Here is a 24,279-nt window from a genome sequence, read left to right on the forward strand (position 1 = left end):
TGTAGTGGTGGACCACCAACAGAACGCGCTCCTTCATGCATACCTCAGCCCATGGGAGGCGGCGTCTCCAGTACTAGAGCTGCTGGGTGTAGTGGTGGACCACCAACAGAACGCGCTCCTTCATGCATACCTCAGCCCATGGGAGGCGGCGTCTCCAGTACTAGAGCTGCTGGGTGTAGTGGTGGACCACCAACAGAACGCGCTCCTTCATGTATTCATCAGCCCATGGTGGGCGGCGTCTCCAGTACTAGAGCTGCTGGGTGTAGTGGTGGACCACCAACAGAACGCGCTCCTTCATGCATACCTCAGCCCATGGTGGGCAGCGTCTCCAGTACTAGAGCTGCTGGGTGTAGTGGTGGACCACCAACAGAACGCGCTCCTTCATGCATACCTCAGCCCATGGGAGGCGGCGTCTCCAGTACTAGAGCTGCTGGGTGTAGTGGTGGACCACCAACAGAACGCGCTCCTTCATGTATTCATCAGCCCATGGTGGGCGGCGTCTCCAGTACTAGAGCTGCTGGGTGTAGTGGTGGACCACCAACAGAACGCGCTCCTTCATGCATACCTCAGCCCATGGTGGGCAGCGTCTCCAGTACTAGAGCTGCTGGGTGTAGTGGTGGACCACCAACAGAACACACTCCTTCATGCATACCTCAGCCCATGGGAGGCGGCGTCTCCAGTACTAGAGCTGCTGGGTGTAGTGGTGGACCACCAACAGAACGCGCTCCTTCATGCATACCTCAGCCCATGGGAGGCGGCGTCTCCAGTACTAGAGCTGCTGGGTGTAGTGGTGGACCACCAACAGAACGCGCTCCTTCATGCATACCTCAGCCCATGGGAGGCGGCGTCTCCAGTACTAGAGCTGCTGGGTGTAGTGGTGGACCACCAACAGAACGCGCTCCTTCATGCATACCTCAGCCCATGGGAGGCGGCGTCTCCAGTACTAGAGCTGCTGGGTGTAGTGGTGGACCACCAACAGAACGCGCTCCTTCATGTATTCATCAGTCCATGGTGGGTGGTGTCTCCAGTACTAGAGCTGCTGGGTGTAGTGGTAGTGGTGGACCACCAACAGAACGCGCTCCTTCCTGTATACATGAGCCCATGGTGGGCGGCGTCTCCAGTACTAGAGCTGCTGGGTGTAGTGGTAGTGGTGGACCACCAACAGAACGCGCTCCTTCATGCATACCTCAGCCCATGGTGGGCGACGTCTCCAGTACTAGAGCTGCTGGGTGTAGTGGTGGACCACCAACAGAACGCGCTCCTTCATGCATACCTCAGCCCATGGTGGGCGACGTCTCCAGTACTAGAGCTGCTGGGTGTAGTGGTGGACCACCAACAGAACGCGCTCCTTCATGTATTCATCAGCCCATGGTGGGTGACGTCTCCAGTACTAGAGCTGCTGGGTGTAGTGGTGGATCACCAACAGAACGCGCTCCTTCATGCATACCTCAGCCCATGGGAGGCGGCGTCTCCAGTACTAGAGCTGCTGGGTGTAGTGGTGGACCACCAACAGAACGCGCTCCTTCATGTATTCATCAGCCCATGGTGGGCGGCGTCTCCAGTACTAGAGCTGCTGGGTGTAGTGGTGGACCACCAACAGAACGCGCTCCTTCATGTATTCATCAGCCCATGGTGGGCGGCGTCTCCAGTACTAGAGCTGCTGGGTGTAGTGGTAGTGGTGACCACCAACAGAACGCGCTCCTTCATGTATTCGTCAGCCCATGGTGGGCGGCGTCTCCAGTACTAGAGCTGCTGGGTGTAGTGGTGGACCACCACAGAACACGCTCCTTCATTCTGCAGCAATGTATTTATGGAAATGGCCATAACCCAATTTGTTGTTTATATGTTTCGTTGCATATGTTTTTTTAGGGGTTCATGAAGATAGTGCGCCAGTTTCTTAAATTGGATGTTAGAAAAGAAGGCGGGTCCTAGTCGTTTGACATGCAGGACACAGATGTAGTATTCCCGGTACCTGGGCCTAGGTTTTTCATGGGTGCTAGGTTTTTATGTACAAGTGAGAGGGCGCACCTGGCCTACAGCCAGCGAAGCAAGAAAGGTGCTGGGGCGGGAAGACACGCTAGCGCATTCAGCGACACATTGAATAGGAACACTGGTCTCCTTCGGGAGTTTAGTTTAATGTACTGTCTCAGGGCTGTCGCGCCGAGCATGTTTCTTGAACAGTGTCTAGGATATAGTGTCGAGCGCCCTTCATGATTCCAGGGATAATACTCCCATTATCAATCCACAGTGGAGAGCGAGGCTCTCAGAACATACGTGTGGCCCGTAACTGCTGTTGGAGCATAAATCATGACTTTGGCCCTCATTCCGTCTTTGGAGGTAGCCATGGCGCTATTTGCGCCATGGCTGCCTCCAAACCCGGGTCCGGTCTGGGTGAATGAGGACTTACCGGGACATTCCCACTTGTGTGGTCACGGTAAGTCCCCATTCACCCGACCAGTCCCATTTGAGCCCCCATAGGGCTCAATGGGAATGCGCTAAGAATGGGCTCGCGAATGGCAAGGCTGTTATTGGCGCCCTGGTCCCTAAGCGGGACCCGTAAAGAACTTGTGGTCAGACCACGCTCTTTGCGGTTCCCGCTAAGGGACCTCGGAATTGGGCAGTAAGGGATTACCGGCACCGGTCTCCTTACCGGTGCCCAGGATCCCTTGCCGCCCAACTCATAATGACCCCCTATCTCTCTTACTCCTTTTACACAATGAAACCGTGTGGAGTGCAGGCTCTAATTCCATGCTTCTCTTTGGTGTTTCTCTCTGTTTCCAACTCTCGAGCCAATAAAAGTTTGAAATGAAGGCTCTAACCACTGGGGAACTCCTGGATTCCACAAGCTGGATGAGGACACACTCTGTCACAGGAAGCCCCTCTGTTGGAGCCCTTACCATCAGGATCGTGGCCCTTACCATCAGGATCGTGACCGGTGACCGTGGCCCCTGGCTAACAGTTTCCTACTGCACAATTGAGCCCTCTGGTCCAGGCTCTAATGCTCCATTATTACCCCGATTAGAAGCGAGAGGAATCCTGTAATAAAATGTTATTATTCCTACATATCTTTTATTTTCCAAATGCCACAAGGATGAGTCACTACAGGAAGTTGGAAATTTATCGTCATTACCACTCCTCCCCCCCCCGCATCTATTCACCACTTCGGTGCCCTGTATGCTTGTGTTCCTTCTCTTCCTTTCCTTCCCAGATGTGGACATGCCATAAAATGCCAAAATTAACTGTTAATTCATTATAGAAGAAAGATTGTTCTTCATTTTAACTTTTATTTTTTATTTTCATGGATAAATAAAACCGGATTTTTGTTTGCCGTGCAGACACTTATATTTGCTTTGAATGTTTATCTAACAGGCCAGGAAGATATTGCACCAGCTGTAAAATTCAATATTAAAAGAGAAGGCGAGCTGTATTCCATTGACCGATTTGACTCTGAGAGAAGAGAGCGCATCGACCATCCCTCAGGTGAGTGAATTGGAGCAATGCTTTCATGGAGTCATGTGAGCGCAGCACCCCTAAATGAGTATCTCTTCTATGTCCCTGCCCTCCCTCAGCAGAGAGCCAGTCCAGCTCATGGGACCAATGTACATGAGACTGACCTCACAGGCGCGCACCGTCCTGTCTTCACCTCGGTGACCGTGTTCCCAGCACAAAGACTTTAGACTTTCGTGGTAGAACATGAGACAATAAAAATGTAAAACGGGAGAGGTACCCCGGGCACTGCATTCACCTCACAATTCTTAAGTAAATTTTATCTGCGATTATGTAGTATTCCCCCAGTGGGGAGGTGTAACGCTCTCCTTGCTACCCCTTATAGCTTGAAATAAAGAGGGGAAGGCTGCACTGCGCCTGTGGAGTAGGTGTCTACATTGACACTCAGATTCTTTTAAATAAATAAGGTAAAGTGGCAGTGGGTCCTATCGGCCACGCCCACAGCATCCTCTGAGCCAGGATAAAGGGGCCTGACCTGTAGCTTGACCCACTAGCCTCCAGTACCCCAAACAAGTCTCAGTAAAGTGGCCATGAGGCCTTGCCCTGACACTGAGGGCGACCAGAGCCAGTAACCTCTTCATAGGACTGCAACCATACCCTGGCCACCCAACAACCTCTACTAGAAGATATTATTTTAAACAGAAAATGTTCGTGGACACTGGTGACAGTCCATGAGCTGGTGTAAGTGCTTCGGAGATAGCGTAAAAAAGCGAGCTTTTGTGCAATTACCAAACCCTAATCCACCCCGTTCTGATCACCCCTCACACTTTCCGAGGGTGCTTTTGTGTAATACTATTCTGATATAATCCGGTAACATAGCTCGACAGGTTAAGTGACCGCTTCGGAATTCAGTGTGTGATTTGCAGGTTTCACTGCCGGCAAGGGCAGCTCAGCCTTCCATCGGTCCAGGTTTGACGAGAACCAACTTGAGTTTGATCATCATTTTCTTTGTACAGTATCCTGATGAAAGCACCTCATGTCCTCACTGAGATGTGCAACGCTTTCTTGCTTCCTAGCTAGGCTTCTCAATATATAAAATGCCTAACTACAATACACATGTTCTCTTTAATAAAACATTTTGGTGTGCTGTCCGTGGCGCCATCATGGGTTTGTAGGCAAACACCTTGGAAAACTGCCCGATGTGTTTTGCTCTTTTAAATACAAATTCCACCCCGTTCTGGCCAATCCTCACCCTCGCCTAGGTGGTCTTATGTGTAAAACTACACTCCAGTTCTCTTTTAAAATGCTGTCCGTGCTTTATCCACGGTCTTCCCGGTAAGTTTCCAAACAAACATGGCATCCTTTTCAACATTTTGATGTTTCACCGTTCAGCTTCTTTCATGATGTCCTTTCTGTGGGTGCAATTGGCCCCTCGGTTCAGGTCACAATGCCTTTTCAGACCAACCACCCTGGAAGCATTTACACGGACCAAACTGAGATATCCCTAATCATTTGAACGTACATTATAAGAATCCCTAATCATTTGAAGGTACTTTATCAGAATCCCTAATCATATGAATGTACTTTGAGATATCCCATTATTTGAACTTACTTTTTGGCATTTTTTTAAACAAGCTGTTGAATGGATTAACATCAGATTTGCAAAAACATGCTTTCGGGGAGCATGCCCCCCTCCACCCCCCCCTGTCTACTCCCCCTCCTCGTGAATAGTTTGCACAAACCTGTCAAGTGGTTCACAGAGTAAGTGTGGCAGAATTTCGTATATTGCAAGCCAAGGGCTTTTCAAAGGTTTTGGGACTCCATCTAAAAAGTGTCCACTTCTTCTGATGAAAGCGAATGCAACTTTCTAACAAAACAGTTCAGTCTGGTCTATATTTCTATAAAGTTTTATGCCAATTTGTCAGTTGTATTCTTCTCAAAGTTCTCTTTCTATGGGACTGAAACTAAATGATTCTTCTTGGTTGACACCATGGTATACATAATACATTTATTTATTTTGAAGCTTATATAGCACACCGATCACGGAGGCATCTGGGCGCTTTCTTAAGTGAGAAAACGGGTTACAGTTGTTCCACAAGAAATACAAGACAGTGGGCCTAATTAGGACCCTGGCGCTAAGTGGTTAACGGCGCCATAAAAGGCTGTGGCGCCGTTAACCACTTAGCGCCTTACTACGAGGTCCCTTTGCGGGACCCGTCCTTAACGGCTGGTCTGGACCAGCCGGTAAAGTAGGGACCCGCAAAGGGACCTCACAGGCAATTACGATACCGTAATTGCCGCCTTCCCCATTCCCATTGAGCCCTATGGGGCAAAAATGGGAAGAATGGGGCGGTATTTCCCCATTTCACCATGGCGGACTCGTTACAACACCGGCTTCAACCATGGTGCTAATAGCGCCATGGTTTAGCGCCGGTGTTGTAATAAGGGCCAGTGACAGTAAGTGAGAGGCTTTACAGTTGGACAGAGACTGACAATTAACAAAAGGAACTTCCAAACACATGTGGGCACAGGTGGTGTCTAGCTAGACGAGAAGTGTTGTGGAGGGCTGAACTATTAGTGAAGAGGTGCGTTTTGAGTTGTTTCCTGAAGATCCAGAAGGAGTCTTGGGCTCTGAGTGTAAGGGGCAGAGAGTTTCATTGTTTGCTGGCAAACGTGGGGAAGCTTCTACACCCAGACTTTTTAAGCTTGAATCTGGGAGTGGCGGGCGGTGCTGATAGGTTGCTCGGGTGGGTCTGGATCGTTGTGTCAGCGTGAAGCTGTTGGCCAGGTAGGCGGGTGCCATCTGGTGGAGACATTTGTGGCTGAGTGTGAATGCCTTGAACATGATGCGTTCCTGTACTGGTAGCCAGTGTTGCTGGTGTCTAGTGGTTGAGATGTGTGCCGCTCTGGGCACGTTGAGCCCAGCCCTGAGGGCGTTGTTTTGTAGGACCTGCTGCTTCCTGATATTCTGTCTCGTTGTCCCTGCATTGCGAGCGTTGCAATAGTCAAGGTGCGTGAGGACTAGTGCTGTGGCCAGGGTGAGGCAGCTATCCGGGGAGAGGAATTTTCTACAAGCTCTGATGAGTTTGCATGTGTATGCGGTAGCTGAAGTGGTGGCATTTATTCATTTGTTGAGGTTAAGTGAGGAGTCTAGGTGGAAGCAAGCGTTTTTACCTCAGTAGAGACTTTGGGCTTCATTCTGAGGTGGGCGCAAAGGGATACTGGGCACCGGTAATGACACCGGTGCCGGTAATCCCTTTGCACCCTATTCTGAGGTCCCTTAGCGGGTCCCTCCCCTAACGCCTGGTTTTACCAGGCTTTATGGATGGGACCCGTTAAGGGATACCGGGGGGTCAATAACGGTACTGCAATTTGTGGTACCGTTATTGACGCTTTCCCCCGTCCCGTTTGAGCCCTATGGGGGCTCAAATGGGAATGGGGAATGGCTTTTACAATGGAGACCTACCGGTCCTGCCAAGTTCGGACTGGACCAGTAAGTCCCCATTGAGGATGGCCACGGTCCCGTTATTTTTGCTTGTCATGGCGCTAACAGCGCCATGACTAGCACCAACCTCGTAATGAGGCCCTTTGATTGGGTGTCTATCTATGATGAATGATTTGAAGAGGGGATGGAGTTTGGTGATTCTGAGTGGGGCACTGATGATGAGCAGGTCGGTCTTATCGTTCAAGCAAAGACTGTGTTGCGCCATCAAATTTTGTATGGCTCGGAAGATGGCATTGAGGGTGGCAGTGTCAGTGTCATGGTCTCCTGAGATGGGTATGAGGACCTGTGCGTCATCTGCGTAGGTTGTCCATGCAGTCAAAGAGTGGCTTTGTGAATATGTTGTAAAGGTGGGTGCCACACAGGAGCCTTGTAATATAATGTGTTTCATATTTATTTGCTGTTTTACTTTGAAACCTTTTCTCACAGTTCCTAATTCTCATCCTTAATCTCTTTGCGTCTTACACGCAACGACTTGATTCCATGCTCCCTCAGTTCTCCATTTATTTTCTGTTTGGATTCCTACATTCTTCACTCTTAGACTGAAGGATCCCTTCAGAAGTAGAGAGCAGAGATGTCATTGTGGGATCCTGCTTTATCCTGATTCCAGGCTGGGGTCTGCAAGCAAGTTCTAATGACAGGATAAGGTTGGGGGGAACGGTGGGGGGGTTTACAGACCCTCTATACCTCTGGGGCACTTTATTTCTACCACCCATAGGTTGCCAATTAGGTCCTGTCTGGTGAGCTCCCCACTCCTCCAGGTGGCCTGAACTGTGCATGCGTGATGGGGATAGCTCGGAGTCCAATCCCCACTCTCACATCATCTCCATGGGAAAGGTAGGTGTCATGGCTGGCCAGTCAAAGGTAGAGGAGCTCCCCTGCTCCCTAATTAGCATGGTGACCCCTGTAGCTGCAGCCTCCTGCCTGTTTTCCACTTTATATGGTTCTTTCTGAAATTGCTGTTGAGAATGTGTGTGTGCGCCAATCATGTACACCTCCCATGCCCGCCAGGCACCACGCCCATGCTCTTTGACTACATCTGAAATAATGTTTTGCAATAAAAGAAATTAATTTGTCCAACAGGATTTCCATTTCCTAATACTAACCTAGATGAAAACACAAGGGATTATCCTGGCACAGAAAGAGCAAAAAGCAGCGTCTTCGTCGGCTTGGGTAAGATACAAATGGGGGGCGGGGTGGAGAGGGGCCGAGAGAGAGTAATTTACATGTGCTTGTCAGAATGTGCTAAACTCAATGTAAATGAAGTGACCGCATGCAAAAAGAAAATATAATGCACGCAAAATGCGGAAAAGGGATGTAGTTTAGCTGTTGCACATACTCCAAATGTATTCAAAATGATAATACTCTAGATTCAAATAACACAAATGTGCACGAATGGGGAAGGCTTGAGGCAATACAATTCCAAATGGTTTATTCCCGAAAAGACTGATTGATGGCTCAGTCAGTCTCGCAAGCACAGAATTTGCAGCCAACACGTGTTTCGACACTAGGGGCCTCATTACACGTTTGCGGTAAACCATGGTGCTATTAGCACCATGGTTGCCGCCGGTACCATACCGGTACCACCATGGAGAAAAGGGAAATTACCAACCCATTCCAAGGTTGGCGGGGCGGTAATTCCCCCTTCGACCATGGCCCTTCCCCATTCCCATTTTTGCCCCATAGGGCTCAATGGGAATGGGGAAGGTGCTAATTGCGGTACCGTAATTAGCATCAAGGTCACTTTGCGGGTCCCAACTTTAACGGCTGGTCTACACCAGCCGTTAAGGTCGGGTCCCGCAAAGGGACCTCGTGGTAAGGCGGTAAGGGTTTACCGGTACCGGTAAATCCTTACCACCTACCGTGTAATGAGGCCCTAGGTCTTTCTCAAGGCTGGATAGTAGTCGTGAATCGCAAGCTGAATCAGATGATTCAGTATTCGAAATGTAATGCCAGATGGCTCCTAAAGTGAAAAGATGCCTTCTGTGTAGGTTTGACGTAGTGGGAGTATAGCAATGTACTGCATATATTGCATGCAGTGCAAAGGGTGGGCGTCCTTTTCAGTAACTACCCAGATCGAATCCGTGTTTGCAGAATACATGTTGCAGGATACAGATGAAAGAATGTGTGTCACTGCTCTTGCAATTGCAAAGACTGTCTTCTGTATTGTACGTGAACGCTTGTTCTATTCACCATATTGCAAACTTTCGACACTAATAGACATCCCTAGTTTTTTGTTTGGTGTACGTATAAGTTGTGTATATTGCTTTGAGCCCTTTTTATTTCCCTCTACCCTACGTTTTTAACCGCTGCAAACACACAGTGCACATTGTGTGTGTGTGTAAAATCCTCAATGTGTTTTCATAACAGGACTTGATGTTCCCACACCTGATGCATCCATCGGCATAAATGAAGACGGAGAGACCTATCCCATTGACAGCCAGGAATATCCGGGACAGGAGCGCTTTAATCCACCCGCAGGTGTGTAAACAAAGACTTAATGATTACAATGCCATCAATACAATATTTTCTAGAGACAGATGGAACATCTGGAAAAGTGTGTATGATCTTCTGAAATAAACTATAGCTTGGTTCTAAAGTAATCCTCTTCGACTGCCTGCATGCTGGCACCATGGAAAGCACAATGCTTCTGAATCCTGGCTGTAGGCAGGACACGCACAATGCTTCTGAATCCTGGCTGTAGGCGGGACACACGCAGCGTTTCTGAATCCTGGCTGTGGGTGCGATACACGCAATGCTTCTGAATCCTGGCTGTAGGCAGGACACAAACAATGCTTCTGAATCCTGGATGTGGGTGGGACACACGCAGTGCTTTTGAATCTTGGCCCCATGTGTCTGTTGTGCATCGAGTATTAGAAAATGTGTGCGGATTAGCCCCACACATTTTTGGAGGTTGATCTCCCATCCCCTAAAAAATAATTTTAAAAAAGCCCAGGCGAGTACACACTCCCAGTGCGGATGGTCGAATCCCTCACAGTGGGATGCGCACACTGCTTCTGAATCCTGCCGCTGGGTGGGATGCGCACACTGCTTCTGAATCCTGCCGCTGGGTGGGATACGCACACTGCTTCTGAATCCTGGCTGTGGTTTGGATATGCACACTGCTTCTGAATCCTGGCTGTGGTTTGGATACGCACACTGCTTCTGAATCCTGGCTGTGGGTTGGTGTGAGAAACCAGAAGGTGTCTCACTCGCTAATCCCTGGGGATCTGTCATCCAGATGGCCAGGGCACGGCCATTGCTTTTGGTTCCAGTTCCTGGGGGTGGACCAGTGCGGGAGGATCACTTGGGTGAGAGGTCCTTGGGAGTGGGACACTGCCGGATGTCAAGATGTGGTAACCCTCCCCACTCCCGCCTGTAATATCTTTACCCCATCATACCAGGTAGGATACGTGTAAATTCTACCCCCCACCCGTTCCCTACATGAACACGTTCACACCAACAGCTTGCTCTGGGAGAAAACAGACTAACACCCGAGAAATATACCTGACAAGTCCCACTTGTCAGGTTTCCTTCCCTTATTCAAGTTTCCTTCTCATTATTTCTCTTTAATTATCCTTTTCAGATTAGCTTTGTGTGGGTGGGAAGTTTTCTATTATTGTTGGTTAGGCCTTAACTTGCTGATTCAGAATCCTGGTTCTGACCCAAGGCAAAATGGAGCCTCCCAGTGACAGTTCTGACCCAAGGCAAAATAGAGCCTCCCAGTGACAGCTCTGATTGGTTAGAAGACAATGCAGAACAACAATGAACATTCTAAACTGTCACTCTGTGCCTTTCATCATCAAAACCCCATCTGAGAGGACGTGTTTAGTGGCTGCTCCTGCTTTAGTCTTAGGCCTGGTGGATTTTATCCTTCAGGCGTCAGCAGTTGAGCGGCTACTTTCTTGGGGGTTACAGGAGAAGCTATCAGTTGGCAGGAATTCGTTTTTGAAGACAGGAAAAGCAGAAGATCCTTATGAATTCGCTCAGGAGATAAGTGACTTTATTTGTACTGTAACTCTGTTCATCATAATGACATTCTCCTTGAAAATTCGTGAAAAGTTGTGTTTGTACTAGAACTTTTGAACTCCCGGAGTGCGCGTGTGTTTTCCAGCGCGGTGTTCCTTAGCGCGAGAATCTGTTTGTCGCGTGCGAATTCAAGTGCGCGTGTGTTTTCTAGCGCGGGTGTTCCGAGCGCGAGATGCTGTTTATCACGTGCGATTTTAAATGCGCGTGTGTTTCAGAGCGCGGGTGCACCTTAGCGCGAGAAGCTATACGTCGCGTGTGAACTAAAGAGCGCGTGTGATTTCTAGCGCGGGTGCTCCGAGCGCGAGAATCTATACGTCGCGTGTGGACTAAAGAGCGCATGTGTTTCCCAGCGCGAGTGTTCCTTCGCGTGAGAATCAATACGTCGCGTGTGGATTTTTGCGCGTGTGGATTCTTTTGATCGCGTGTATTCGTTCGTAAGTGAACTCTTTGCGCGTGTTCTTCAACCAGGAAGATTTCTAAGTGAAGTTCATCGTTCATCTGAATGGAGATAACCTGCGTGTGCGTTTAACACGTGTTTTTTCTTCAAGGATTCAAAAACTCAATATAATTATAAATAGTTTGAAAAGTTTCTAACTGGACATCCAGGGCATTTTGGAAAAAAGACAATGAACTAAGATTTCCAGATTTGCCTAAAGTAAGAAGTTGCTGTGAATTTCAAGTGTCTCAAGTAAGAGAGATTTTCAGCTTCTTTATCAGCTTCTCTAAGAAATTTCAAGAGAAGACCCAGGTATGATTTTTTCATTATTAGTTAAGGATTAATGTCTTCTCATTCATACGGTTAAGTAAGTAAATTAAGGAATTGTATCTGCTATTCTTATACCCTCTGCAGGTGCAGCTCTGGTTAGCCTTGACGCAGTCTGCCTGGTGTTGTTTTGTTATCCACTTCCCCCTTTCCCTTTGGGGTGTAGTTTACAGAGCTGAATTGAAATCTAGTTCTGGGAATTACATCTCAGGGGGATTGTCGGGGGTTCAGCAGCTTCCGCGGACACAGGACCTCTCAGCCTGACACCACTACAGTGGTCTGGCAATTACTCACACCTGACTACAATTACACTTCCCCACACGGGAAAAAAGACAGAGCATGACAGCACACTCAGCAAAGCAAAGAACACAAAGGAACATCAGTTTTGAGTCGGTAGCTGAACAAGGGGAGAAAGACTGTCAAACCAGAAGGATTCGTAATGAGGGAAATACCCTTGAGCTTTTCAGCAAGACGCTGTTACTTTCAAGAAACCTTCAAAACAGAAGGTGTAAGGCCAGGAAACCAGCCTAAAGAATCCTGCATTGTGTGTCAAAGATACCGAGGGCCCTCCCACGGAACTGACCAAGAGGAGGAGGAGGAGGAATATCGTCCGTGGCTCCAAGAACAAAGCGCAAGAGACATCAACACAGCCGGTGAGTTGAGGAAACTGATGCAAGACCAGTTTGTGTTGAAGTCAAGGGGCTTCATTATGCGCTAGGAGGTAGCCATGGTGCTATTAGCGCCATGGCTACCCCCTTACCGCATTCCGGTTCTGTGTTCCCGGAATAGGGACTTACCGGGTCATTCTGACCTTGGAGGACCCGGTAAGTCCCCATTCCGGGAACCATTCCCCATTCCCATTCAAGCCCCCATAGGGCTCAATGGGAATGGGGATGGAGCTAATAATGGGCCCGCTGTTAGCTCTGGAGTCCCTTAACGGGTCCCTTCCATAACGCCTGGTAAAACCAGGCGTTGAGGAAGGGACCCGCTAAGGGACCTCGGAATAGGGTGGTATGGGATTACCGGCACCGGTGCCCTTACCAGTGCCGGTAATCCCTTACCACCTACCGCGTAATGAGGCCCATGGTGTCAAGCAGCAAGATTTTATAACGAGCGCTGGAACAAACATTGTGAAGGGCGCGTGAGGAAATACGCAAGTAAAGCTAAATTACTGATGAATGTTTGGGAGAATTCTCAGAAATGTGCTAATTCCCTCCACCTTAGAGACCCCCAGCAACTTTGCTGGATTTTGAGGACTTCATTTTTTAACCTGGAGGGAGTGAGACCCTTTTTTCCCCACTCTCTCATGTATTTTAATTTGATTTTGAACTCTGTCAGATTCCACAACCAAAAGAAACACAAACTCCATAGGCATCATCTTTTACATTGTGTCTCACAGCACCTTTAGTGCAGTGGCACCGGGAAGTCTTTCAGATTTCCCAAAGGTTTAAATACCTTCTCTGGGATAAACTACGGTTTCCCAGAGCAGTAAAGTGAAATTGACTTAACTTACATTTGTAACTTGACCCAGAACACACTATCTTACAATAGGGTGCTGGAGGGGTTACCTAGTATTCCCTTTGTCTAGCTTCTCATGTAACATTTTTATGTTACCCTTTCCTCGATGAATGGCTGGTGGCAGTAGTATACTTTTAACTACCGTGGTGCGCATTTAGCGCGCGCGGGCTGCGTTCTCAGCTACAGTAAAACACCCAAGGGTGCCATTTTTGTCAAAATGGCCCGGTCTTCTTTTTTCGCCATTTCTTTGTGAAAGGTCCTTCTTGAGATTTTACTCTACGCCCCAAAGCAGGTTTGGTCCCGCTGTTCGCTTTGCCTTTGGCGGGATTCATGAGTGAAGCCCACCTCTAGCTCCAGGGTGTCTGGGGTGGGCAGGAAGTGAGGGAGGTGACCACAACTCCCTGTGCTTCGTCTCCTAGGAGACCCAAACACTCTGTAGTGATTGGCCGGCTGACTGTCTGGCAAGGACAGCCACCCTGCTGGGTGACTGACAGCTAGGCTGGAATGAATGGGAGAGAACTGAATAAAAGGCAAGGCTTTTGGCTTGGAGGGCAGAGTCGACCACTGGACGAAGGAACCGAAGAAGAACTTGAAGAGAACTCCTGCTGCAACTCCTGGACCATTGGTTTGCCCGGTGAAGCCCTGCTGCTGTTCTGAAATTCGTATCGACAGAGAAGCCCCTGCAAGGACCACTGCTCCCCTTGAGTTGGTGGGTCCAATCAACTCCAAAGTGAGCCACCTGGACATTCTCTCAAAGCTGGTTGTATTTCCACAGAATTGCTGCTGGAAACTGAATAGCCAGGGAGAGGAACACCAGATTGTGTGCGTTGCTTTGAAGTTGGCTAAGAGCTCCAGGAAGATCATCCGGACTCCCAGGAAGCAGGACTGACCGAGCCTGAGCCCCATCAACAGAGTGCTGGACCCCAGAAGCAAGGAAAGTCCATCTCGACAGCCAGAAACTGCAGTGTTGCTATTTGGGGTAGCCGCGAGGAGCTGAAACACTGAAGTGCCACTTGTTGGACAGATTGCCCGTTGCGAGTAGTGAGCAGTGCAGGAGCCCCCAGAAGTCCTCCCTCTTGACCCCATGACTGAGGCCCAGGGACAGCGAGATCTGCAGAGCTGCTCAGTAACAGGAGTCATCTGCTGCACTTTTTCTTCAATACAAAGGTACTGTAAAGTCTGCGAGAACTTGCCTCACATTGTAGAGTTGCTTGCATCTTCTACTAACCACAAGTCTAACAGCTTGTGGCCCTTCAGTGATTCATTCTTTTCTTCAAAGACTTCGAAAACATTGTGCAAAGACGTTTCTACTTACCCACCAGAAGTGCTTCAGGCCATATAAGACTTGTTGCCCATTGACCTTGGCTTAGCCTATTATACTGATTGACTTTGCTTAGGGGATCCAAAAGTATTTGCCTGCTTGAGAATATTTGTGGTCTCTTGTTTGTTCTAATAACCTTTTCCTTTAACCAATTTCTAAGAGTATTCTAAATGCAACAGTAAGATATGTATGTCCCCAGCACCATAGCTATTGAAGTCACCTGAGGGTGTAGGTTGTGTCTGTGGACCATTCCAAAAGGGTCTTTACTGATTTAGAAACTAAGAGTGTGTAGTTTTGGAGTGTATTTGTGTGTTGCTTTTATATTGCTCCCTTCTGAAGAAGGCTTACTCTAACTGACTGATACATTCATAATTGTTTATTCAAGAAACCTTGTGTGTAAGTGTTTATTGGAAGACTTGTCACTGTGAATCTCTGTGTCTGCTCAAAATGCTACCAACCTGTGTAGTACAGCCTTATACCAAAAGTTGGGTTCCTATTGCCATGAGGTCTAGGTTATTGTAGTGCACCCTAAGGTTACTGCATACAATCTTGCCTAACAGAGTTCAAGGCGGGAGACAGCTACAGGTATCAGGCAGAAGGCAGTTCGGCAAGCTAGGCTGGACAGACTGCTGCAGCCTGGCCTATACGGTGGCTCATGGTCAAGAATCGTTCTCTATGGGATGGTTGGCGGATCTGGAACACTGGTCGAAGCGTCTCGGACGGCTTGAGTGACTGCAGCATGACAACAGTCTGTGGTGCAGCCAGTCGCGGTGTAAGGGCTCGACTGCCTCGAAAATGTCTTTAAAAGATGGATGCTGGTTGATGCTTATATGGCACTCCTCCTAGCTTCTTCGCAGGGCTTGTGGCGTCATTTCAAGGTGGTCGGCTAAAAGCTGAGGAGAGTGGGTGCAGGCAACGGGCTTGTCCTTTGTCCAGAGACTCTCTGGCACTTCCCATCTAGGAAGCTTGCTGGCAGAACCTAGTGGGGCATGCTGTGTGCTGGCTGGGTACTGGTTCTGTAGCTGCTGGATGTGTCCACTGAGTCCGGTATTTCCCTCTGTTCCCTGCGAGATGTTTAAGGGAGGGATCTTGCTTCCCTCTTGGAAATCCTGGCCTTCCTTCACTGGCAGAAGCTGTAAGGTAGACTGTATCTTCAGCCAGGGTCCAATGCTGAGTTCTTCTTTCCTGCATATGGTGAAGCCTTCAGATAATCTTCTAAGTGAGGGTCCCAGCCCTCTTTTAAAGCAAAATGGGCCCCAGTGATTGATTGCAGGCTAAGCCTACCTTAAGGAACAAATTGGGGGTCCCCACCAACAATCATCTGTTATGCGTGAGGTCAGGACCAGAGTGCTTTGCAACAGGAAAAGTAAGAGGTGGCATGTACTCCTAAGTCCCACCTATCCCCCTGTCTGCTATAGATCAAGTGTCTCTCTGGTTAACTAAGCCCTCATCCTGATCAAAGCGCAGGTCTCCCTTGTTGTTTGTGGTGAGAACAGACTTCTGTCCCCCTCAAATCACACTTCGTCCATCTGAAAGGGAGTTTACCTACTGTAAGCAGTTGTCCCAGACATAACCTTCACTGCACTTCGTACAGAGGGGTGGGAACTAGGTGCAAGGTGACACAAAGTATATCAAAGATATGTTCATTTTCCTGCCCATTGTTAAGTTCTGTGACCAGGCCTATTTGCAGGCCTGCTTCAATGTACTTTCATAAGTATGCACTGCCACCACACAAAACATAGACAATAGAACAGGGCAGATCCATGGTGCCTTTGATATTTAATTAGGCTGGCCATGGGAGGAGGAAGGTGTTGCCCTTCTCCTCTGGATGTTTTTCGTGCACCCCTTGCTGTCACCTGTCAAATGTGACAAGGAGGACTGCACTTGAGGCTGTGTCCCCCCAGTGTACACTGGACTATGTGGGCCTCATCACGACTTGGGCGGTAACGGTAATGCTATTAGCGCAGGCAGTATTAGCCCTACCGCCGAACTCCCCGGCGCTAATAGCGCCGGATCACGAGTTCGGCGGTAATGTAAGTCCCCATTCCCCACTGAGCCCATTGGGGAATGCCCCATTCCCCATTGGGCTCAATGGGGAATCTTCCCGCTAATACCGCCAGCGAATTTCCCGCCGGCGGTAATAGCGCAAATTTTCGGCGGATTTCCCCCCAGCTCAGACCTGGGGCAAAATCTGCCAAAGCCCTGATTCGGCGGAGCCTTAAATCCGGCGGTAATAGCACTACCGCCGGATTTAAGGGTTACCGCCGAAGTCGTGATGAGGCCCTGTGTCTGGTGTGCGGCGAGCATTAGAAAATGTGCGGAATTAGCTGCGCACAGTTTCGGTGGTTGATCTCCCATCATTCCATTTCCTAAAAAAGCCCAGGCGAGTGCACACTCCCTGTGCGGATGGTTGAATCCCTCACACTGGAATATGCGCAATGCTTCTGAATCTGCCGGTGGGTTGGATACGCACACTGCTTCTGAATGCTGGCTGTGGGTGGGATGCATACACCGTTTCTGAATCCTGGTTGTGGGTGGGTGTGAGAAACCAGAAGGTGTCTCACTGGCTAATCCCCGGGGATCTGTCATCCAGGTGGCCATGACACTGCCATCGCTTTTGGATCCAGTTCCTGGGGGGGTGGACCAGTGCCGGAGGATCACCTGGGTGAGGGGTCCTTGGGAGAGGAATACTGCCGGATGGCAAGACGAAGTATTCCCTCCCCCACCTGCCAACATCTCCCGCCTGTAATATCTTGACCCTATCCTACTAGGTAGGATACGTGAAACCTCAACCCCCCATGTAACCCACTCCCCTCCCCCAACCCGTTGCCAACTTGAACACGTTCACACCGACAGCATGCTCTGGGAGAAAACAGACTAACACCCGAGAAATATGCCTCACAAGTCCCACTACAGTGGTCAGGCAATTACTGGCAATTACTGACACCTGACTGCCTTTTCACTTCCCCCCCATGGAAAAAAGGCAGAGCACGAGAGCACACTCCCAGCATGGCAAAGCACACAAAGGAACATTAATTTTGAGTCGGCATCTGAACGACGGCAGAAAGACGGTCAACCCAGAAGGATTTGTAATGAGGGAAATACCCTTGATCTTTTCGGCAAGACGCTGTTACTTTCAAGAAACCTTCAAGACAGAAAGTGTAAGGCCAGGAAACCAGCCTAAAGAATTCTGCATTGTGTGTCGAAGATACCGAGGGCCCTCCCGTGGAACCGACCAACACGGGGAGGAGGAGGAGGAGGAGGAGCAGCAGCAGCAGCAGCAGCAGCAGCTGCTGCTGCTGCTGCTGATATATCGTCCTTGGCTCCAAGAACAAAGAAGCGCAAGAGAGATCAACACATCCGGTGAGTTGGGGAGACTGATGCAAGACTGGTCTGTGTTGAAGTCAAGGTTGCAAGCCGTAACATTGTATAACGAGCGCTGGATGGAACATTGTTAAATGTGCATGATGAAAGATGCTAAATTGCTGATTAATTTTTGAACTTGCAAAAGCAAGATACAATACCTTCGATATAGTTGTCCAGCACCGTGAATGTGCTCAATCGAAGGTCTCTGTAAGGTATCCTGCCATGAGAAATGAAAGTGGAAGATTGAGAAACAATTGTGTGAATTGCATCAATGTAGTCCTGCAACAGTTGAAGCAAACCTCATCGCACATTCGAAAGTCTTCGATTTTGATAGAATCCGAGCCCGAGCAAGGGAGATCCATGGTTCAAGCCCGAACGAGGGAGACCAAGTGTGACCATTGTGATAAAAGGGGGTCTCAGCCTGAAGAGTGAGACCCTTGATGAAAATTGAGAGAGAACTTGTACATGTAAAAATCCTGATAAGAAAGGAACTTTGAGACTTGTTTGATACGGCAGACCCTCTGCAGTAAGAGACTGTTATTAGAAAAGAAGCTTTGGCAGAAGGCCCGTTGCCTGTGCTTTGAACTGTATCCTTGTGCCAGAGAAGCCAGAGTGTGTGCGAAGCACGAGTGTGCCGCCGTGCCCCGTGCTGAAAACATGGGGAAGGGAAGCCAAGTGCTCAACCGTCCTGACATATTATTTCTTGAACACTTTTCTTTATTGCACACATTATTGTCCCACACCATTTTGTATTTAGAATTAAGGATTGTCAATAGTTCTATTAGTATAGGCCCTTTCATTTTGACAGACTCGACTAGGGCTGCGTTATGATTTGATAGTCGTAGCTTGCCTCTGACATGTCCCACATTGTAGTGGGACATGTCAGGTATACTGCTCATGTGTTAGTCTGTTTTCTACCAGAGCGCGCTGTCGGTATGAACATGTTTGTGTAGGGAAGGGTGGGGGTTTGAGTTCCCACATATACTACCTGGTAGGATGGGGTAAATATATTACAGGGACCCGCTCCCCAAAGACCCCTCACCCAGGTGATTCTCCTGTACTGGTCCACCCCCAGGAACTGGATCCAAAAGCGATGGTCGTGTCCTAGATGACAGATCTCTGGGGACTAGTGGGTGAGTCACTTTCTGGTTTCTCACAATGGGCTACGCACAACTCTTTTGAATCCTGATTGTGGGTGGGATACACACAATGCTTCTGAACACAGGCTTTGGGTGGGATACCCACAATGCTTCTGAATCCTGGATGTGGGTGGCCTCTGCACAATGCTTCTGAATCCTGGCTGTAGGTGGCCTCTGCACAACCCTTCTGAATCCTGGCTGTGGGTGGGCTATGCACAACCCTTCTGAATTCTGGCTGTGGGTGGGCTACACACAATGCTTCTGAATCCTAGCTTTGTGTGTGGGATTGTCACGATCCCTGGTAGATGGCACTTGTGGAATCATGGAGGACTCGCCTCAATTGAAGAGCACATCACGTTCTCTTCCACACAGCATTGCGCGGTCTAGTGTGTTCCAACATGGGAGGTACTTAGGCTTTACACTCTTGGCGGTCGGTGCTTTGCACCCCAGTTCGCGCCTCTTTGGGCTAGATGCTGTTTTCGGCTCTGCTCTCATTCTAGCGCTTGCTTGCTTTTTGATAGCCTTTCCCTGCAGCTCTCCGCTTTCTTCGGGCGGTCGGCTCCACCTCCTGCGGTGCAGACGTGTCCCCTGGTGTCTGCTTAACTGTCTCGTCCCTCTCTTTCTACTTTGCCCTTCGCTCTGGTGGCCTCCCCGGCCACTGGTCTTACTTTTCTCTGCTCCTCTCTCCCTCTTGGTCATTGGGCCTCATTACACGGACGGCGGTAAGGGTTAACGGTCACCGTTAATGGCAACGGTGACCGTTAACCCTTACCGCCGTACTACGAGGTCCCTTTGCGGGTTGGAGGATTTAACGCCTGCTTCTTGCAGGCGTTAAAATCCAACCCGCTAAGGGACCTCGGAGCTAATTACGGCACCGCAAAATTGCGGTGCCGTAATTAGCGCCTTCCCCATTTCCATAGAGCCCTATGGGGCAGAAATGGGAATGGGGAAGGGCAATGGCGGAAAGGGGATTTACCGCCCCTCCAACCTTGGAATGGGGCGGTAAATCCCCTTTCCGCCAAGGCGGTGCCGGTATTTTACCGGCATGAGCCATGGCGCTAATAGCGCCATGGCTCACCGCCTACCGTGTAATGAGGCCCATTGTCCTTTGCCACAGACCGCTCCTCCTTCCTGGGCAGCGTCTCTTGACATGAGCACTTGTGCTGCCTTGCAGTGGTTGTCTCCTGGGTCTTCAGTGACCTTTTGGCTTTTGATATTCACAGTCCTCTCCTCACTGCCCTGACATCCATACTTCTCGCTTCACTGGATAGTCCTTTCCCTGTTTACACCAGACCTGGAACCTACATTACTCCTATGGTCAACAGCAGGCAAGGACTCTGCAATACGTCTACCTAAGTCTCCATGGATGAATTCCATTACTGGTGTACTAGGTTTTTTATTTTATGCCTTCTAAGGCTTTTTCCCCTCTTGTGGCTGTCTAGGAAGCGAGGCCACGGGCTTGCTAAATCACTAGACAGTCACTGTGGCTTCCTTTCGAGGCAGACTCTTTCTCCAGAAAAAGGATTATCGGATCAGAGGAAGAAGGAAGCCATCTCAGCTGAGCTCTAGCAGTTCAGGTGAGGAAGAAGTGGTTTTCCTAGATTCTGGCGACGAATCCAGTGAGATTGATAGGGATACACAAAGTACTTCTCAGTCCTGGCAGTGATTGCCCAGCCCTCATGAGCATATTTTAAGAAACTCTACTGTAGGGAGCATTTTGCTGGAAAGGAAGCCATGCACACGCAGCTTTCCCTTCACCCTCCATCAGTTATGACGGGAAGAGTTTGGCACGAGATTATGAAAATTATCTTTGGAAGGCCACAGCCCCTAGGAGGACAGAGCAGTTTGTAGACTGCAAAGGATCTCTTCATGTGGGGGCGTTGCTGGACGAGTAAGGGAGATGGCTAGCTGGAAATACTTTTCAGATTGAGAAATGGGAATGCTTTGTTTCACCATGCAATTATCTTCCTTCAGAGGGAGATGAATGCAGTAGATTGGGGAGGGGGATACATACTACATAATATAAAGTACCTTTAACTGTGTTTACTATGTCTGCAGATGCTTTGCTGGAGCAGAAGGCTCCACACATTCGATGAGAAGTAACTGCCACTCAAACAAGGATTGGAAACTCATGTGTGCCAATTCCTTCCTTCCTTCATCATTCTAAGGATGTTAAAAGAAGTGTCACAAATGTGGCTAATGATGAGGGGAGTTAGTAACACCTGCTACAAGTGCACCTTTTAAAAAGGCACATATTACTTTTCAATGATCTCACTTTGTTTTGTTTATTTATTTAGTATAGCGCGCAAAACCCAGGGGTAACAGGGCGCAACAGAGGTCAGGAAGATAGGATTGCATAAAAACTTGGTTACAGAATAAGATAGGCATGAGAAAAAGAGCATTGCATTTACAGTTACATTGTGTGGGATGTGCATATATACATATAATTGAGCGAAAGCTTACAGGTTTACATATTAATACTGTGCATAGGGGCAGTTCGGTTGCATTTACATATTTACAAATTAAGGCTGTACATGGTAGTCAGGTTATAGCACTGGCATGATCAGATTAGATGGCAGGGTTAGTCGTGAGGATCATTGGCCCGCAGCCAAGTGAGGGTGTTTCGCCTGAAGCTAAAGTAGGATTGGTCAGTCCTAATGTGGAGTGGGAGGGCGTTCCAGTGTTGGGCTGCCAGGACAGGGAAGCTGCTGCCGCCGGTTTTCTTTTGTCTGAAATTGGGTACTTGCAGGCAGTAGGAATTGATCGATCTGGTGGGGCGGGAGGACGTTTTTTTCTTTATTCTGGATGCGAGATAGGGGGGGGCTGTGTTGTTTAAGCATTTGTGGGTGAGTGATGCCGTTTTGAGGGAGATGCGGTCATGGATTTTAAGCCATTTGTGTTCTCTTCTTTTGTTGGAGATGTGTTCCTTAGAGGGTAGGTTGAGGGCTGTTCTGAGAGCGTTGTTTTGTAGTGTCTGTAGTTTGTTGGTTATGCATTTGTTGGCTCCTAGGTACATGGCGTTGCAATAGTCCAGTCTGGATAGTATTAGGGCGTTGGCTATGATGATGCAGCTAGCTTGGGTGAGGAAGGCTCTACTTGCCCTAATTAGCTTGCATGTGTAGGCGGTGGAGGATGCTAGTGAGTTGACTTGTTTTTTTAGTGACATGGTTGCATCAAGGTGAAAGCCTAGTGTTTTCACTGTTTTGGCCACTGTGATGGTATTGCCATCAATGTTGAAGGCCTTGTAGTTAGAACTGAGTTTTTTGAGATTGGTATTGGATCCGAGGAGCAGGATTTCGGTTTTCTCATCATTTAGACATAGACCGTGTGTGGCCATCCATGCCTGAATGATGAGATATATTTTGTTTACCAAGGCCGTATCTGAAGCGTAGTTGCCTGAAAGGGGTATGAGGATCTGGGTGTCATCTGCATAATTGGTATATGAGACACCCAGTCTGTCCAGCTTGTCAAATAGGGGCTTGGTAAAGATGTTGTAGAGGGTGGGAGAGACGCAGGAGCCTTGGGGCACCCCACAGGTTATTTTAATGGGGTCTGCTGAGGCTAGGGTGGAGAAGACCCTCATAGTTCGGTTGTCCAGGAATGATTGGATCCAGGCTATAGCCTCTTTCGAGAAGTGGGCTGCTGAGGCCAGGTGTTCGCACAGGACTGCGTGATCCACCAGGTCAAAAGCTGCCGACAGATCGAGGAGTAGTAACATGGCAGTGTTCCCTTTGTCGTTAATCTCATTGATCTGGGTTTTAAGATCGATTAAGGCTGTCTCGGTGCCGTGCTTCGGTCTGAAGCCTGATTGGTGGGTGCCTAGTAGTTTGTGAGTTTCAAGATATTGCTGAATCTGCAGGTATGCTACTCTATCTATTATCTTTAACAGGAATGGCACCGTGGTGATGGGCCTGTAATTGGTGGGGATAGCGGGGTCTAGGGTTTGCTTCTTGAGGAGAGGCAGGACCCAAGATTCTTTGAGGTTGCTTGGTATGGTGTTGGAGGAGAAAGATGCGTTGATCAGCTTGGTTATAAAGGGGGCTAGATCCCTAGCAGCATCCTTGATTATCTGGGGAGGGCAGTTGTCGCCTTTGCAGTTGGATGGTTTAAGTGAGGCTATAATTTTTTCTGTTTCTGGGATAGATATTTTGGTAAATCTGAAGAGATTATGGCCTGGGCGGTTGGCTGTTTTATCGTGGTTGCTGGGAGATGTTTCATTGGTGGTGAGAGAGTCTTTTTTCAGAGCGATTTTGGTTTGGAGACTTTTGATTTTATTAGTTAGTGCGTTTTGGACGCTGGTGCACCATACTTTATCCTTAATTATATTGTCTGGTGGGGGTATCGGGGATTCTAGTTCCCTTAATATAGCAAATAGTTCTCTGGTGTTGGAGCTCGATTTTTCGATTCTTTCATTGAATAGTTTCTTTTTGGTGAGTAGGATTTCTTTTTTGTAGTTGTTTGCACAAAGTTTGAGTTGTGATTTGTTCTCTTCTGTGGGGGAGTTGCGCCATTGGCTTTCAAGTTTCCTTTTGTGCAGTCTAAGTTCTTTCAGATGTGGGGTGAACCAGGTGTTCAGGTGGGCTTGCTGTTTGCTTTTTTGCAGTTTTAGAGGGGCAATGATGTCTAGTCCTTTTTTTATGGTATTGTTATAGTTTTCTACTAGGAGTTCTGGTTTTAGATTATCGGGGAGAGCATTGAGGGTTGGCAGTAGTAGTGGTAGGAGGTTGTCGGGGGTTATGTTTTTTTTTGCTCTAGTGGGTAGTGGTGGTGCCATGATTTTTCCTTTGATGACTTCTTTATTGAGAGATAAGGTGAAGTCAATGAGGTAATGGTCTGTCCAGTGCTGGGGAGTGGTTTTGGTAATGACGGTGTCGCAGTTTAGAGTGGCGATCCAGTCCAAGGTCCTACCTTTATTATGGGTGGGGGTGAGCACTCTTTGGATTAGGCCGTGTTCATCTAGCATGTTGGCTATGGCTTGTGCTGATTTGTCGTCAGGGTCGTTTAGTCCTAGATTCAAGTCGCCTAGCAATAATATTTGGGTGGTGTCTTTTATGTTGTTGGCTAGGAGGCTGGATAGGTCTGCTTCGAATGAGCCAATGGGGCCGGGTGGCCTATATATTAGAAGGATGGTTAAGGTGCGACAGTTGGAGATGGGTAGTTTGGCTGCTAGGAGTTCGCAGGATTTGAGAGGTGC

The 24,279-nt window shown here is 48.6% G+C and overlaps 1 protein-coding gene across 3 annotated transcripts in view; it reads left to right on the top strand.

Moving 5' to 3' along the window:
• Positions 1-24,279, top strand: part of LOC138564481 (zinc finger protein 583-like) — an 87,946-nt gene that overhangs the window by 52,490 nt on the left and 11,177 nt on the right. For all 3 annotated transcript variants that reach the window (XM_069642912.1, XM_069642913.1, XM_069642915.1), the window contains 3 exons: positions 3,370-3,480; positions 8,033-8,122; positions 9,320-9,430. In XM_069642912.1, the coding sequence (XP_069499013.1) occupies positions 3,370-3,480; positions 8,033-8,122; positions 9,320-9,430 (312 nt within the window). The remainder of the gene's footprint in view (positions 1-3,369; positions 3,481-8,032; positions 8,123-9,319; positions 9,431-24,279) is intronic.

The sequence above is a fragment of the Ambystoma mexicanum genome, chromosome 1p (assembly GCF_040938575.1).
Source record: "Ambystoma mexicanum isolate Mex_15411 chromosome 1p, UKY_AmexF1_1, whole genome shotgun sequence".
Classification (NCBI taxonomy): Eukaryota; Metazoa; Chordata; class Amphibia; order Caudata; family Ambystomatidae; genus Ambystoma; species Ambystoma mexicanum.